At 38.4% G+C, this 17,570-nt stretch overlaps 1 protein-coding gene across 4 annotated transcripts; it reads left to right on the top strand.

Moving 5' to 3' along the window:
* Window positions 1-4,551: 4,551 nt before the first annotated feature.
* LOC129247772 (stress-activated protein kinase JNK) lies at window positions 4,552-16,740 on the top strand. 4 transcript variants are annotated; one of them, XM_054887069.1, is made up of 3 exons: window positions 4,552-4,890; window positions 5,015-5,336; window positions 14,979-16,740. In XM_054887069.1, exon 3 carries the CDS (start codon window positions 15,121-15,123, stop codon window positions 16,237-16,239), a length of 1,119 nt encoding a protein of 372 aa, XP_054743044.1. In that variant the 5' UTR covers window positions 4,552-4,890; window positions 5,015-5,336; window positions 14,979-15,120; the 3' UTR covers window positions 16,240-16,740. The 4 variants fall into 4 exon arrangements, with proteins under 4 accessions (XP_054743044.1, XP_054743045.1, XP_054743043.1 ...); XM_054887070.1 differs by having other exon boundaries at window positions 4,552-4,907; XM_054887068.1 differs by having other exon boundaries at window positions 4,552-4,948.
* Window positions 16,741-17,570: the final 830 nt, after the last annotated feature.

Genomic DNA, 17,570 nt, shown 5'->3' with positions numbered 1-17,570 from the left:
GAGACATTAAATACCTTTGCAAGTTGAAGGGCAGCTAACCAACCGCATGCAGAATTCCTCTCAGAATTCATAACAAAGTGGAATATTAGCGCACTTTAAGCCAAAATACCTTTTTTTTTTATTTTTGTTTTTGTTTTTTAGTAAGGTAAAGTAAGACAAGAAGCACAATCAGCATAACTGTCACTAATTACACAATGTTTTGAGACAAATTTTATAAATAACTGCTGGTGCCTAAAGAACGAGAAGAGGAACAAAATAGAGGAGGATAAAGCAAGGTGTTCCGGAGAATGGTGTCCTATCACCCTTGGTTTTCAATTTCGACGTATAGAAGCTTCTCCAGCCACCAGAGAGAGTCTTCCCGGTCTCCTCTACTGACGATTGTTCGATAAGGTCATCGGACAATGACATCGATGGCCTGTGTTCCAAAGTAAACGGTTACCTCACCAGCCTTTCTCGCTTTTTCACTGAGAGGCAACTCCAACTTCCCCCCACTAAATCCACTCTCTTTACCACCTGCACAAGGAGGTCAGCTTAAGGTCAAAGTCGTTGGAACACCATTGCTCTCCTTTTCTGCGCATACAACCGCAATTGCTACTAAAGTCCAAAACCACAACAAGGTCTTCAAATCGCTTGCCGGCAGTACTTGGGACAAAGACAAAGAAATGTTGCTGGCAACATTCGAAGCAATTGGCCGGCCAATTCTGAACTATGCTGCGCCTGTCTGGTCGCCTGAAACTAGTGATTCGCAGTGGATTAAGCTTAAGACATGTCAAAATACTGCATTCAGGACAGCCACGGGATGCCTCCTACAACACCTATACAAAGAGACATCAATGTCACGGAGCTCAATAAAATGTTCAGCAAACAGTTTCTGCTTAGGTGGTACCGAAGGTTTCATTCCTGCAGACACTTGCTAGAACCTGAGCCGCCTCCCAGGCATGTCAGGAGACATATCTTAAACTACACTGACGAGATCCAGGACAAAATACAACTACAACTACTGGACCGGACATTATAAAAACAAATACTCGTACTAAACGACATTCATCGGGAAACCCTTACCACCTTCCTAAACTCCCAACCTCCGAATGCCGGTATCGGAGTCCCATCACCACTTATTGCAGACGAAGAGCTTCAGCTACTCCGAGAGATCCGCGTAACTTCGGTCCAATTACGTTCTGGATTCTGTAGCAGACTAAACTCCTACCAATCCCCCTTTCTGGGTCTACCGTTTGATGAGTTAGAGCCTACATTACACTGACAGGGTTTTATAAGCTGCTACAACAATACCAAGAACAACGAAAAAATATCAGAACAAGTTCACTTGGCTGCCTAGCTGCAGAAGAAAATAGTTACAAAAATAAAATGTGCGCGAAAAAATTATTGTCTTAAAACAGTCAAAATGTCCAATAACTGATAGCATCACTAAATTTGCACCCAGGTTAGCTTAGTCAAGTTGACCTGCTCAGTGTCCTCAGAGATTCATAGTTAAAAAAATAGATTCCCAGTTCTACTCACATGCCTTTAAACCATCTCCATCTTTTGGTGATTCCAAAAAGCCCTTGACCGCGTGTCTAAATTATTCAGATCCTTAAAGAAGTGGTCTGCTAGAGCTCATTATTCGAAGAGCGGTTCATTCCATATAATTAGCTAGAATGTTGATTTAACGTCGACGAAAATGGTCCGGCGAGCCACCTTATACGCTTACAGAAACCGCTCGCTAAGACATGGAACTGACACACCTGACGCTCATATTGTATCTGCATGATTATATCTGAGTATTGTGGATAGCAGTAGACAACAAGACGTCACATAGTATCGACACGATTGTCATGATATCTGAGTAAGTGAAGAGCGATAGACAAAAGGACGTATGTATTCCAGAAAGCTCGAGGATGTGCAACGGCTAAAAGAACGTTGGATAACTGGATCACTTGTCACAATGTTCTGCTCTCACAACAGCACTAGAAAGGATATGAGTATTGAATCTGCACTGGAAGAACTAAATTGCAAAAATTCTAGTGGAGAAGTCGGCACTTAGCCTATTATAGGACTTAATAACAAGACAATTGACAAAACGGCCGTTCGGGATGCCAGTATTGAACCGCAGCTCAGGCCAAGTAATTACTCAAGAAAATCTAAATAAAGGGCCACACATAATGTCAATACATCAAGATGGATGTAGGAAAAGACTTCGACTACAACGACACATCAATAATTTCTTCGCGCATGGATCTGAAGTAACTGAAGGGATGAGATTCGCTGTATTCTATTCCAAACTTGATCTCCAACAGTCGTACAAATTCCGAGGTACACTGTAGCTTTTTTCCAGCCGAGATCTACGTTACAGCTAAAGCGACTGAGCTTTGCAGCCAAATAGATAGATACTTCACGAGGTTTGCACTTAGATCTCATGGTCTTCTATGTCCTCTATTCGTCACAGTGCCACATCCAGACCCAGTTCCCTTATTAAACTCAGAATATTGCTGGGTGTATATGCTCCTCTTTTGGCTGCCAAGATGTCTCAGCCTATCCGCGCTATAGCGCTACATTCCAGGGGAAGGTGCATTGTAGTCTCCTGAGATTGGTCGCAGAAACGACAAGAGTGCTTAGACCAAATCCCGACCATATGCAGATGACTACGCAGTCTGCAGTGCCTGTGAGAATGCCCATGAGTATTCTCAGTTTATCACTGGGTAGGGTTATGAGTTTATTAACCCTCTTTGGTTGTGCCCTCCCAGTATGTATATATTTCGCTTGGTGTAGCCCCATAGTTTGGTTCCAGCAAACCTCCCTTAACCCTAACTCTTCACTCCTAAGCTTCTCCTTGATGGTGTGTTATCCCATAGCAAGGAAGGACTCGGGTCCTATTAAAGACGGGGCCGCAGCCTCTCTCAAAATTAGCCGGATGTGATTGTGCGTTCTTAGTAGATTAAGTTTCTCGTTACATTCAAGGAGCAGTGAGGATTTGATCTCACACGACGATAGGGCCATGAGTGCCGTCTGACTGTCACTCAGAATAAAAATTCGCTCATTCCGGACATTTCTGTCTAAGTTCAACTCTGCACATAGACAAATGACATACATCTAAGCTTGGAAAACTGTCCATCGGCACACAGCGCTTGGTTTTGGTGCCGCAATTTCCAGCGCCGATGCCTTCTGGAGTCTTCGAGCCATCTGTGTACCAATGCAGTTCAATTCTGGACTTCCTTTCGAATTTGATAACTTTAGTCTATCATCTCTGGATAGCTGGGTAAATGGGAGCTGGCAGCCGAATAAATCACTCTCGACTCTTATGCGAATATCTTCATTAGCAACTAATTGACTGTGAGTGACAGTGCAAAATCAAAGTAGATACACTTTGCATAAACAGACGATTCACTATCTACTGACTGCCTGGACATAGAGAAATAGAAGGGAGTAAGCGAGCCTTTCATCACGGAATTCATGGGAAATATTTAGGCTTTTAACTAGGACTAAAGTATACTAAAGTATACATACATACATCACATATATATATAATTGGAGCGTACACCCTTTTGGGGTGTTTGGCCGAGCTCCTCCTCCTATTTGTGGTGTGCGTCTTGATGTTGTTCCACAAATGGAGGGAGCTGACTCCGAACGGCAGATATTTTTATGAGGAGCTTTTTCATGGCAGAAATACACTCGGAGGTTTGTTGCTATTGCCTGCCGAGGGGCGACCGCTATTAGAAAAATCTTTTTCTTAATTTTGGTGTTTCACCGAGATTTGAACCGATGTTCTATCTGTGAATTCCGAATGTTAGTCACGCACGCACCAACGCACATACAGTGGGTTAAATACCTATAGTATCATAGTACCGTTATTTCTTGACAAGTTTTGGCAATTTAATTATTCCTTAACCAATTTTAATAATTTTTACATGAAAATATAGTTCATTCTACTACAAAATCCATTCAAATACAAGTTTAAAACTTTGTGCAAATTAAAAAAAATTTACAAATATTTTTCTCAAAATTTCCATTTTTTTAATTATAATTTAAAAAATATTCCGACTATTTAGTTATACAAAAATTTTGTTTTGCAGTGAAATTAAATTAAGTGCCAAATATATTTTTGCGCATTTTTAGAAACTTATTCAAACGGCTATCAAAACACCCTTTATTCCTATAATATCCAATCAGATATGTAAACGCTTTTTAAAGCTGAGCTCAAACTTTTATCAACTGAGCAACAAAAATTAGCTCGCTCTGCAAAATATATGCGTATTTATGTGTTTAACAAAAACCAGAAATCGCAAAAAAAATCTTTAAAATATTGTCTATAGAAGAAAATATTAGTTAATAATAGTTTTTCACTTTCAGCGAAAAATCGAATCAGACCGTTCGCCACTTCAATTATTATATGCACAAACATTTGAAAAGCGGTGAAACAGAAACCGATATTTGACTACCACTGCATCATAATTGCGCAGATCCACTAAGCTGCTCTCTCCCTCGCACTACAGTGTTCAGCTATTCGCAGACGTCCACGACGAAATGTCAGCAGCGGCGCAGTTGCGGTCAAAGAATTTTTAGCTGCTGTCAGATTTTCCAATTGACAAGCGCGGTGCCAATTTCTGTCCAAGTTTTTGTGTATTCTCTCTGGAAGAAAATTGTGTTTTTTTATAAAATTTTCTTAAACGAATTCGCGAAAAACTTTTATATTTGTAGCTTACAATGGCGCTAGTGTAAAAATGTACGAAATTTCTGCGGTATATTAAATCTGGCTATTACGACCAGAAAAAGGTACGGCAGCAAGCCGTAGACAGACAGGCAACCGTCTTTGGTGACAGATTGAAAATCGATTTTTTCATGTAAAGTTTATAGCAATTTTTTTCGGTGGTATTCTACTCGTCGGCGAGAAAAGCGGTTCGTAGACTATTGAAGTAAATTTTGTATGCGATTTCTTGTAAATATGATTTTTCAAGTTGAGTCGCATTATTTGCAACTATTTCTTTTCATACTATTGTTGTTAACGCCCTTTCCTTTACAGCCCAGCGAAGAAAAAAAAAATATTGTTGGCACCCGGCTTATAATTAAGAAATAGCGTTAAGTAAAAAGTTCACAAAAACAATTCAAGAAAAAAGAAAATCAAACAATTCGGCCATCAAAAAACAAAAAACGCGTTCATTACCACGTCCAAGAGCATCTACATTTTTTGGCTAAATCACAAATTCATAGCTGCGCTTTCAGCATTTGCGGCTAAATCAATAACCCATCATTCTAACACCCCAGCCAAAACATAACAACAAATCAAGTCAGTCAGACGTTGCAGTTGCAATTTTTTTGCGAAAAACAGAAAATTTGTATCAAAGGTAAGAACTGTTACTGTAAAATAAGGTCACAAGGGGAGAATGCAGCAAAAGGATATGCCGCATTGCCCTCAAAGTAACAAAAAAAATCATAATTTGTCAGTTTGTGCACACAATACATACAGTGGCGGGCACGACAACGAAATAGTCGGGCAATCGCACGACGTGCCGGCGCCGAACATATCAGTAGATTTTCCCATCTTAAATCAGTGGGGGTTACCAAAACTAAGCAGAATCAAAGAAAGCAAACATTTCGAAATGGTTTTGTTAAGATTCCTTCCAGACGGTGGCTAAACAAAGACAATTTTCTTCATCCGTGCACTTACAGGTGCATGTAAGTGAAAAATATTTATTATGAACGACTATTAGATAAGTAGATAGCAACCGCAGTGAAAATGTATTATTGATTATAACCCGCGTTAGGGGAAAATAGCAGAATTATGCAAAATGCAAGTGCAAGCGAAAGTGTTGAAAAATAAATAACTAAATGTTTCGTTTCATATCGAATCTGGGCTAGAATTTAGTATAGTGCCGATCGCTTTGGAAAAAACGGTAAAAAGGGGGTGATAGAGGGGTGTATCCCCATCTTAAAACTGAAAACAGAACCTGCCGGAGGCTTATAGTTTTTAAGTAATTTAATGTTAAAGTTCTATAATTTAGCGAAAAGTTGGTGTTGCCATACACCTGAAATGAAAACGAAGTTCGCACGCAGGGATGTTCAGTGGAAGGTTCATTGTAAAACTGCAGTATTTTTTGCTGTAATTTAAACTTGAGAAATGAATTTGAAAATAAAAACATACAACTCATTTAAACTTAAAAACAATGATATTAAGCGTATCACAAAAAATAATAAGGTAATTAAAATTAAATTAAATTAATTAACACAGTATTTTTGCGTGGAACTCTTTATCGCGTAGGCGGCCTTCGGCCGCGCTTCATAAAAATAACCCTCATCAGTCCAACTCCGGCTACGCAATCCACAGTATTTTTGCGTAGAACTCCTTTTCGCATGGGCGGCCTTCGGCCGCGCTTCAAAAAAATAACCCTCATCAGTCCAACTCCGGCTACGCAATCCACAGTATTTTTGCGTAGAACTCCTTTTCGCGTGGGCGGCCTTCGGCCGCGCTTCAAAAAAATAACCCTCATCAGTCCAACTCCGGCTACGCAATCCACAGTATTTTTGCGTTAAACTCCTTTTCGCGTGGGCGGCCTTCGGCCGCGCTTCAAAAAAATAACCCTCATCAGTCCAACTCCGGCTACGCAATCCACAGTATTTTTGCGTTAAACTCCTTTTCGCGTGGGCGGCCTTCGGCCGCACTTCAAAAAAATAACCCTCATCAGTCCAACTCCGGCTACGCAATCCACAGTATTTTTGCGTAGAACTCCTTTTCACGTGGGCGGCCTTCGGCCGCACTTCAAAAAAATAACCCTCATCAGTCCAACTCCGGCTACGCAATCCACAGTATTTTTGCGTAGAACTCCTTTTCGCATGGGCGGCCTTCGGCCGCGCTTCAAAAAAATAACCCTCATCAGTCCAACTCCGGCTACGCAATCCACAGTATTTTTGCGTAGAACTCCTTTTCGCGTGGGCGGCCTTCGGCCGCACTTCAAAAAAATTACCCTCATCAGTCCAACTCCGGCTACGCAATCCACAGTATTTTTGCGTTAAACTCCTTTTCGCGTGGGCGGCCTTCGGCCGCACTTCAAAAAAATAACCCTCATCAGTCCAACTCCGGCTACGCAATGCACAGTATTTTTGCGTAAAACTCCTTTCCGTATTAAAACCATTGAACCCAAAATTAAAACGTCATATGCGTGTATGTAGTAAGCAGGCACAATAACCCCCATTCCCATCATTAACACTAAACTCAAGTACTTAATTTTTGTTTTCATTTGTAGGCATCCGGCAACACCATACTGTTGTAATTCCAACTTCTTCTTGTTCGCGCTTAAAATTGGAATGTGATTGCATAGGGAAATGAATTTGCATTTAATTTTAATAGATATAATTAGAATATTAGCATAAAAATCGGTACAAACACGCGTGTGAGTGTATATTTGGTGATTTATAGTGAAATGTTAAAAAATATAGAGTGTAATGTGGCAAATTATACTGATGTTCCCAAGGGCATTTTGAATGTAAATAATTAAAAAATTATTATTTCCCGATTAATTTAAAGTTATAAAGAGTGTTACTTAACACCTCACTAACATCTCCACCAAGTTTCATTAAAAAAAACATTATAGTTTGCCAGAAATTCCAAGATCGGCACTGTTCTAAACTCCAGCCCGAATCTGGAACTACTCTCTGCAGTAATATATTTAATTTAATTAAAACGCGCTAAATATTAAACCGTCTACAGCGTTTAGTAGCATTTTTTAAAGCACTTTATAAAACCAAGTATGCGTTCCCACGACAGTCGGTTCTACGTTACCGGAACGACCCGGATTTATATCCGGCCAAGGACTGTCACTTCAACAGCATTCCCCATACATATACGAGTATGTATGGGGAATGTTTATGCTGCTACGACAACAACAACCAAGTATGTAAAATGAGAATTTTTGATTAATTGGCATTTTTCTGGCAAACCCATCAAAAGACAAGTTCCGAATTTTAACCGAAAAAAGTTTCAAGCTCGTTTAAAGACACTTGAATTCAAATCAACTATCTTTTGAATAATTCAGAGAATGAAATAACTAACAATTATTTAAGCTTGGAAAGTCAAATATGTGATGGATGCAACAAAACTGTTCAGCCAGGCTCTCGCTTTACGCTGAGACATCAAAAGCAAGGCGATGAGGTCGTTATACAACACTAAATCTTCTTTATTGTTCAGATTATGTTTCAATATCATTACTTATTAACATTGGAAATCAGAATTAGACGTTTGACCAGATGGTAGCAACTTAGAGTCCCCCAAACTCAAAACACGCCTACACCCGGTCTTTGCTGAAATTTGAGAAGCTACAGCTCGCTTAGTCCTCGACCATTTCCGAGGTGTTATGGTTCTATTCGGTTCTACACTAATGGATCTACGCTAGTTAGTAAAGTCAGATAATATCCGGTCTTATTTCTTTGTTATTTTTGTCCAAGGCGAATCTATACGAAATCTATAGGGTCTAGTATCTATAGTAACAACCGTATTTACATGTATTAGTGAACTAAATGCCAGAATTTTAATGAGAATATAAACAAAATAAATGTCCATAGTTAAGGGGCTACGTATTGATTACCGAATGTTCCGAATTTTGCAAATTATTTAGTCAACGAAATTTTTAGTCAGCCCAATATTGGCTGACGGCGCGGAATTAAAAAAAAGAGCAGCCGAGTTAAATAGCTATAATTTTTTTAACGAAATTTGTCGCACATGTACCGGTTTTCACTACAAATATTTTGATCAAATAATAAAATGCAAGAGAAGGAACCTGTATGCCAGACACAAGTAATTTTATGGAGATACCTCTCGCAACTTGTAAGCTTCTCATTAAGGACGCACTAATAAATTCTGCAAATCAGAGATGGATTAGCGCTAACACCTGCGAAATTTCTAGGCAAACATTGCCAAGGCTAAACTTACGTCTGTCCAAGAGTATTATAAAACTGAGTAGACTTCAAATCAGGACCTTAGTAGGGGCCCTCACAGGACATTGTCTCATATGAAACCATGCAAGGAGACTACGCGTTTACACGCATGATTTCTGTCGTAGCTGCAGAAATGAGGAGAAGTTGGAAACAATTCAACACCTTTTTTTGCACATGCCCAGCTCTTGCCAGAAGCAGGAACCGATTTTTAAATTCCTACTTCTTAACGAATATAGATAATCTATACACTTTAGGTATCAACAACCTTTTACGCTTTGTCAAAAGCTCAGGATGGTTCAATATGGAGAGGGAAATGTAGCCCAGCCCCCACGGCTCACAACGGACCCATTCCGTGTCTAAGTGGTATCGTTGTCTCTATGTGCGATGCGGCTGCCAAACCTAACCTAACCTAACCTAAATGATTTGATGAAAGCCTATTTTATGGGCAATGTAAATCTACTTCATATATGTATGTATGTCCATATTTAGTTGTTGTTATTGTTATAGCAGTAACTTTGCCCTGTCAGTGTAGTGTAAATTACCGGCCGTAATTTCTAGCTCTAGCTCATCTAACGGTCAGCCTCGGAAACTTGCTGTTTGGACAGGTTGGGTCCAGAGGGATAGGGGTGTTAGATGAGTGGGTTTGATGGGGCTTGTGAAAAGGTGGTTAGTGTCGTGCGGGGTGCCTTCATATGCCATTCCCATGAATTCTTTCATAGAAGAAATGGATTCATCATACATTCATTCATCATTGGATAAAAACATACTTAGAAGATATTTACATCTTATTTTACTATGCTTTGCTTATGTAAGTTTAAAGTTTTAACCTCAAAGTCACGGTTATTCTTGCATTACTAACTACATTCCTACTTTCCTGTTTTGAAAAAAGCTTCTTGTTGTTGTTGTAGCAGCATAAACATTCCCCATACATATAAGGGGAATGCTGCTGAAGTGACAGTCCTTGGCCGGATATAAATCCGGGTTGATCCGGTAACGTAGAATCGACTGTCGTGGGAACGCTTCTTGTCGTCGACACTGGCATTCACTTGCTCTGGACACGGAATAGCTGCCGCATGCAGAATAGTTGTACTGTTAAAACGTTTGTATTATAGTTCCAATTTTTTAGCAATACTCAGAAAGCTGGTAATGTGCTTTACTCTAAGCCTCCTCTGGACACTTCACCCACCCATGTGAAGGTAGGCTCATTGGAAACAAGTTCCGGCAAACCCAACTTTCTTATAATGAAGCCTGAAATGTTATCGATAGAGCTCGGAACTATCCAATTATTTTCCCTATTGTAACTTTTTGAGAAACAGTAGCTCTTTGCAAAACATGAACTCTTTCAAAATCACCACATCATAAGAAATAAAGCATTTGAATTTCTGCTTCATTAATGTATCGATCTCGGATGGCCTCAACTAGCGTATTATGTCCTGACTTAAGCGGTAAGCCAGGATGCATTCTATGTCAGACATATTCACATACCGATACAAACTCTTCAGTGAGTCGTTACTCGTAAGCAGACTATTTTGAAAGTGAAATGTTTTTTCTACAAATTTTACTACTAAAAATTTTAAATTACTTGAGCTAGCAACCTAGCGTCTTGCTAAGGGCGCCGATTTGTCAAGAGGGAACGAGAAAGCTGTTTAATGAGTAAACCTTTTATTCAATGGTCATTGTTGTTGTAGCAGTTTATCAAACCCTGCCGGACAAATGAAGTCCGTGTTCGTCGTCCTCAACTTCATCTAACAGTATAGCCAAGAAATATGTTGCTTAGACAGGGAGAATCCAACGCAATTGTCGTGTGAGATAAGTGAGTTTGTGGAGGCACGTGAATAGATGATTAGTGTCGTACGAGTTCCTTCACACGCCATATGTTGAGTATGTCTGGCATGTGAAGGAACCCGTATGTATGTTTAAGCTGCTACAATATCCTGAATGCTTTGTTCGATAGTTTCAAATCCTGGTTGTTGTTTTAACAGCATAAACATTCCCCATGGGACTGTTATGGGGAATATTGCTGGAGTGACAGTCCTTGGCCAGTTATAAATCCGGGTCGTTTCGGTAACGTAGAACCAACTGTCCCAGGAACATTATAAATCTTAGCTGCTCACGTTGGATGGACCCGATTCTTATGCGCACGCTAAATCATAGTCGGTTTGGTTGAGTAGTTGAGGTTGTCATGGGGACTAGATTTAGCTGAAGTAAAAAGTAAAAAAAAAAAAACTCGCTTTATTTGAAGATAAAATTAACATAGTTATAATTATCCTTATAATAGCAATTCTCACTGTAAGTAGTAGGTTTTATCCCATTTCAATTGAGCTGTACATTGTAACCATATAAAAATGGTTTATAGATTTTTAATTTTCCGTTGATTCATTTATTTTGTACACACGATATGAGATTTAAGTTTGTATCAGAGTTGCCACGACCCCTTTTGCAATACGTAATGCTTTTCGTCTTCTGTAATTTCGTAATTTAACTATGAAATTTCGGTTCCTCAGCTGAAACGATTCCGGAGAAAAGCGTTTCGGTAATTTCAGATTATATGGGAGGTGCCACGCTGCCTTTCCTAATACCTACCATTACTTTTCACCATAAAAACGGGATATATACTTTTTTCATTCATGCCTAATTTCATTTCCTTAGCTTAATTAACTTTAGAGATATATTATACTTGGTCTTGCCATAAGTTCTGTTACAAGTTAAGTCCGTTATAGATATGAAATTATACTACATTTTTTTAATGAAGTTCGTTTTGTTTAATTATGTAAATATAAAAGAAAAAATTTTAATTTTCATTCGAAATGGTAACCTTTTGTCTTTACACAAGCCTTAAAATGATGAGGCCATTGGTTTCCATGGATATTGACGTCGCTACTTGAACCAAATATTGTTTGAGGCTCACCAAATTTCGGTGAGGTTTTCGACAGGTCATGTTTTCTAATTCTGACAGCAAATTGTAATCCCATGGAATGAGATCTGGACTTCCAGACGGCGAATCTTCTACGGCTTTGACATCAGGAATATTGTTTTTTTTAGTCACTGCTGGGTGGTGGAACGGCATCTTGCTTCAAGATCCAACAGTCTCCATAGAAGAGAGTACTGTTCAACTGCTTCACCACGCCTTCTAAGACATTTTCCTAGTACACTTTTGCCCCGGCCTCAACCCCTTTTTCTCAGATATGAAGAGTTATAACGCCTTTACAAGACACTCCCCACCAAACCATTACGGAGGCTGGATGGTGGCCACGCTGAACAACATTTGGCCCTTGGAACAACTTTGTTTGCGTCTTTAGAAGTTTTAGCATACATTTTGTCGTTTTGCTTATTAAAACCCTTTTTTATGGCTTTCCCTTAGCTCCCACTCCATTGTTAATAAGCGAAATTTGCCACGAAACTGATTTTTGAGTAGACAATGCATACGAACAAAAGCAAAAATAACGGAACTTTTTTCTGCGAATTTGTTGTCTCCGTACCCATTCTAAAATTTTTCATAGATTTTATGGCAAGACTAAGTATATCTGGCTTTTTGTCAAATATCAAAAATGACATTACAGAAAGGTACCTTCTAGGAATTATTCACTATTGTCATCTAGGCGTTACTTTTGAAAGACCCTTTTTAATGATGTAAATGGTTCCAAATCGTTTTCCTAATCTTCCTAATCCTAATCTTCAATTTTTGCTCACTAATAATTGTTCACATGCCTTTCCGACTCACCGATTTCCATGATTCATCAACATTTTCGACGATTGGTCTACCATAACGAAATTTTTGTAATCACCGATTTGCTGTTGCTCCATTTCATGCTATAAAGGGCACAAGTTTGTTTGGTGCCCTGCTCCGAATTTTCAGCTTGGTCCTAGTAGTACTAGTAGAATAATATCTACTCTTTTAACCTCCATTTTGGAGCGTTGTAAGCCAAAACTGATTCACTAAATATGGCCAGTTATTACAAAAACAATTAGCACATTTTACATCATCTAATATTTTTTAAATATTTTGTTCATACTATTTTCTCAGTAAAATATTAGTTTGGGGAAAAAGAAATCCATTATTTTCTCGTTAGATGGATGTAAGGATCGATATGTCGTGAAGTATCGGATCGATATCTCCTAAAGTATTGGTCAAGTTTATGCTCGCTGTCAAGGTGAAATTTCACAGACAACGAGTTTTTCAATCATTTTTTGCGAAAAACTGAGAGTATTTATCATCTTAAAAAAAATGACATAAAGGGTTTTCCAAAAACAGGTGTTATTTTGAATAGCCCACTATTTCGGTAGGTGCCACTTTTGAAGCTGTAATTTTTTGATATTTGACAAGTGGAAACTACACCGTTAATAAAAATGGAACGATTCACGCCTAAGCAACGCATTGAAATTATTAAAATTCACAATAAAAATGGTGAAAATTTGGCAGAGACAGTTCGTAAAACTCGAACATTTTTTGGACTTCGTGAAGCACCTTGTCGGACCGCTATACAGAAATTGGTACAAAAATTCGAGCTGTTGGGGCAAGTTAGTGATGTGAAGAATAAAACCCGTGCACGTCGCTCAAGAACAGCCGAAAATATTGCTGTTGTAGCCGAAAGTGTTGAAGAAAACCCAGATTTGTCCATTCCCCGTCGTTCTTTGGATTAAGGCATTCCACAAACGTCAATACACTGTATTTTGTATATAGATTTGGGTCTTAAGACTTATTAAGTCCAGTTAACACAAGAACTCAAGCCAGCCGATCATCAACAACGTCGTGTCTTTGTTGATTGAGTCATTGAAATTCATGAAAATGATCCGGAACTCCATCGAAAAATCATCTTGAGTGATGAGGCTCATTTCCACCTCGGTGGATTCGTCAACCAGCAAAATTGTCGGATCTGGGGCTCAGAAGGGGCTCCAAGAAATATTGTTGAAAAGCCTCTCTATCCTCAACGTGTGACTATTTGGTGCGGAGTCATTGCACCTCACTTTTTTGAAAATGAAGCTGGAGCAACAGTTACGGTGAATAGGATTGCGCTATCGAGAGATCATTAACGATTTTTTATGTGCGGAATTGGCTGGTATTGATTTGGACAATGTTTATTTTCAACAAGACGGCGCTACGTGCCACACAAGCAACGAAACAATTGATCTTTTACCAAAATAACACCTCTTATAGGAAAACCTCATGCTTTATGAATATACAAAAACTTTTTTAAATAAGAAAAAAAAAAAATGGCGGCGCTGCAGCAGCTCAAACGTCGTGGCTCCTTCAATTTGCGCCGTTGAATGTACAACCTCTTGGTAATCAACTGAAATCAACCAGACAAAAATTTTTCTTTAAAATAAGTTATTCCGTTTTGCACTTACCTATTTTTAAAGAAAAAAATGAAAATTTGAAGTGAAAAAGGAAAAAACACACATAAACAAATTGATTAAAAAAATATTTTTGTTGAAAAAAAAACGTATTTCGAGAAAAAGGCTATTAAAGTTTTCGTTCTTACTCATCTTTCGTTCGACGCTCATCACTTCGCTGACTATATAGGGACTTTTTAGATTTTCTCTTAAGCTTAAAAAATACAATATTGAAAAGATATTCTTTAGATAGTAAATGAATTTTAAAAAGCAAAAAATTGAAAATTTGAAAGTGCTGGGGGAGCTGCCCCCTTAAAAAAATATTTTGCTGTTTTTTGTTTGTTCCATTCAGTTATGAGTTACAGGGTGATTACCATGCAAGTCAACGAAAAGAAAATTGCATTTTACAGTTTTTCTTTGATAAAGCTAATTAGCACAGTTTTGGTTTCGTCGATTCTGTTCAGGCATTTTTGGTGTTAAAGAAAATGTCGATAAAATCACAGAAATTTTCGAAGACGACCGGGATGTTGGTAGTCGTAGCATCGCCCAGGAGCTAAAGATCGACCATAAAACAGTTTTAAACCATTTGCGCAAAATGCAAAATAAAAATAATGTATTTCTTTTCCACCAAACTAATATATAAAAAATTTTTAACTTTTATTATTTCCAAAGAAAAAATACCCATTTTACTATTCATCTTACTAAAGTGCGTTTTCACTTTTCCACAGCATCTCCCAAACGAATTTCAGTGACACACCAATCAACCAATTATTAATTAGCAACGAAAAATGAACGTGTGAATTGAAAATATCAACTTTAAAACACCAAAACCATTACCGAAGCAACCGAAGCAAAACCAAACCAAAAGCAATGAGTTCCCGTCATTACACCATCGAAGTGGGGGATACGAATTTTACAATTCTCAATCGGTATACAAATTTGAAACCGATCGGCTCGGGCGCTCAGGGCATAGTATGTGCTGCCTACGATACCGTAACCGAGCAAAATGTTGCCATTAAAAAGCTATCACGACCATTCCAAAATGTAACACATGCTAAGCGGGCTTATAGAGAGTTTAAGTTAATGAAATTAGTAAACCATAAGAATATTATTGGATTACTCAATGCATTTACACCTCAACGTAGCTTGGAAGAGTTTCAAGATGTTTACCTTGTTATGGAGTTGATGGATGCAAATCTATGTCAAGTCATACAAATGGATTTGGATCATGATCGTATGTCGTATTTGCTATATCAGATGTTGTGCGGCATAAAGCACTTACACCTAGCCGGCATAATACATAGGGATTTAAAGCCATCAAATATTGTGGTTAAAGCGGATTGCACACTTAAGATATTAGATTTCGGTTTGGCACGTACAGCTGGTACGACGTTCATGATGACACCATATGTAGTCACACGTTATTATCGTGCACCCGAAGTTATTTTGGGCATGGGCTATACAGAGAATGTTGACATTTGGTCTGTGGGCTGCATTATGGGTGAAATGATAAGGGGTGGTGTTCTATTCCCCGGCACTGATCATATTGATCAATGGAATAAGATTATTGAGCAATTGGGTACTCCGTCTACATCATTTATGCAACGTTTGCAACCAACTGTCCGTAATTATGTTGAAAATCGGCCACGTTATTCCGGTTATTCATTCGATCGACTTTTCCCAGATGTACTCTTTCCAAATGATAATAATGAGCAAAGTCGACGGAAGGCATCCGAAGCACGTGATTTACTTAGTCGTATGTTGGTGATTGATCCCGAACAACGTATTTCGGTGGAACAAGCACTATTACATAGTTATATTAATGTTTGGTATGATGCTGAAGAGGTAAATGCACCAGCACCCGAACCATATGACCATAGCGTCGACGAGAGGGAGCATACCGTCGAACAATGGAAGCGACTTATATACGAAGAAGTTATGGATTATGAGGCACACAACACCAATGCGCCAGTTAATACTACGCGGTAGACCCTGAATTAATTTAGGCATGGCATACTAATGCTTCTGAGCAACTCTTAATGTATATAAAATATAAGAACAATAAAAGCATTAATACTTTCAAAATGAGATAAAGTAAAATAAAATAAACAAAAAAAAAAAAAACAAATTATTAGAGATCAGCTTGTTTCGCCTCTCAAACCAAAAAAAAAAAAAACAAAAAAAAAAAACAATTAAAATAAATAAAAGGGATGAAATGAATGTTTTTATTTGCAGCAGTGCATGAAAAGTGGAAGGTTCGTTCTGGATCTTTTGTTTAGCATAAGCGAAAAGAGATTTTGAATACAATATTTGAAGTATGCGAAAATGTATGTAATGGAAGAGTACAATATTACAAAAGCAGTGTATGCTATATTACAAAAAAAAAAAAAATAGAAAAAAAATTAATACCGAACCCTAAATTATTTGGCGAAAATCGTAGAAAGTGTAATTCATTTAGTGAAGAATAAAAATATTCCCGCTATCTTAAAATATGCTTTATTTACACGATTTATTTGATGAAAATTTGGAATTATAAGCATTTCAGCACAAAAAGTGATAAAAAACTGGCTTCGTCGACTAACAGGCAGGTCTATACTTCCCACGACCATCGGTTTTACGTTATCAGAACGACCTGAATTTATTACCAGAAGACGCAGGCTTATTACCACAAGCCTACTACAAGGAAACGTAAGAGTCAAACTCCATCTGGTATCAGTAAGGACCAATAGGCCTATGTCATGGTTTTCAGCTAACCCGGTTAACCTAACCTAACCTATATCCGGTCAAGGACCGTCACTTCAGCAGATTTCCCCGTATACATTTGTATGGGGAATGTTTACGCTGCTACAACAACAACAATCAGCTATATGTTGCCGGAGTGATCCCCCATTTATATCCAGTTGAATATGCTTAAATAGCTTTACGTTCAATTCAAAAGTTCTTATAGAGCGCAACGAGGCGCTCAACAAACTGGCAACTCTCAATCAGGTTCCCTGATTTGGGTACTGAGACATTAAGGACACGAATGAAACGAAAAGGCAGACTTTTATGCCAAAAATGGCGCGGAAGGGCCATTTATTGGCCCAAAGCGATTTTTCGGCTTTAACAAAAAACAACCTAAACAGGAAATCAAAAAATGACCCCAAATAAAAACCAAGGAATACTGGAACGGCACAAATGGCCTTAATCACTCCAAAATGTTCCTGAGCTTGAATACCGACAGAGCGAAATCTGCTCTAACCCTAGACAAAAAGGGCCTCAGATTACCTTGCGGAGCCTTTACAGGTCACTTTGCCTAAAATAAATATATTAATGCAATA

This window comes from Anastrepha obliqua, chromosome 5 (genome assembly GCF_027943255.1).
Source record: "Anastrepha obliqua isolate idAnaObli1 chromosome 5, idAnaObli1_1.0, whole genome shotgun sequence".
NCBI lineage: Eukaryota > Metazoa > Arthropoda > Insecta > Diptera > Tephritidae > Anastrepha > Anastrepha obliqua.
This window is presented reverse-complemented; position numbering and strand designations above follow the sequence as displayed.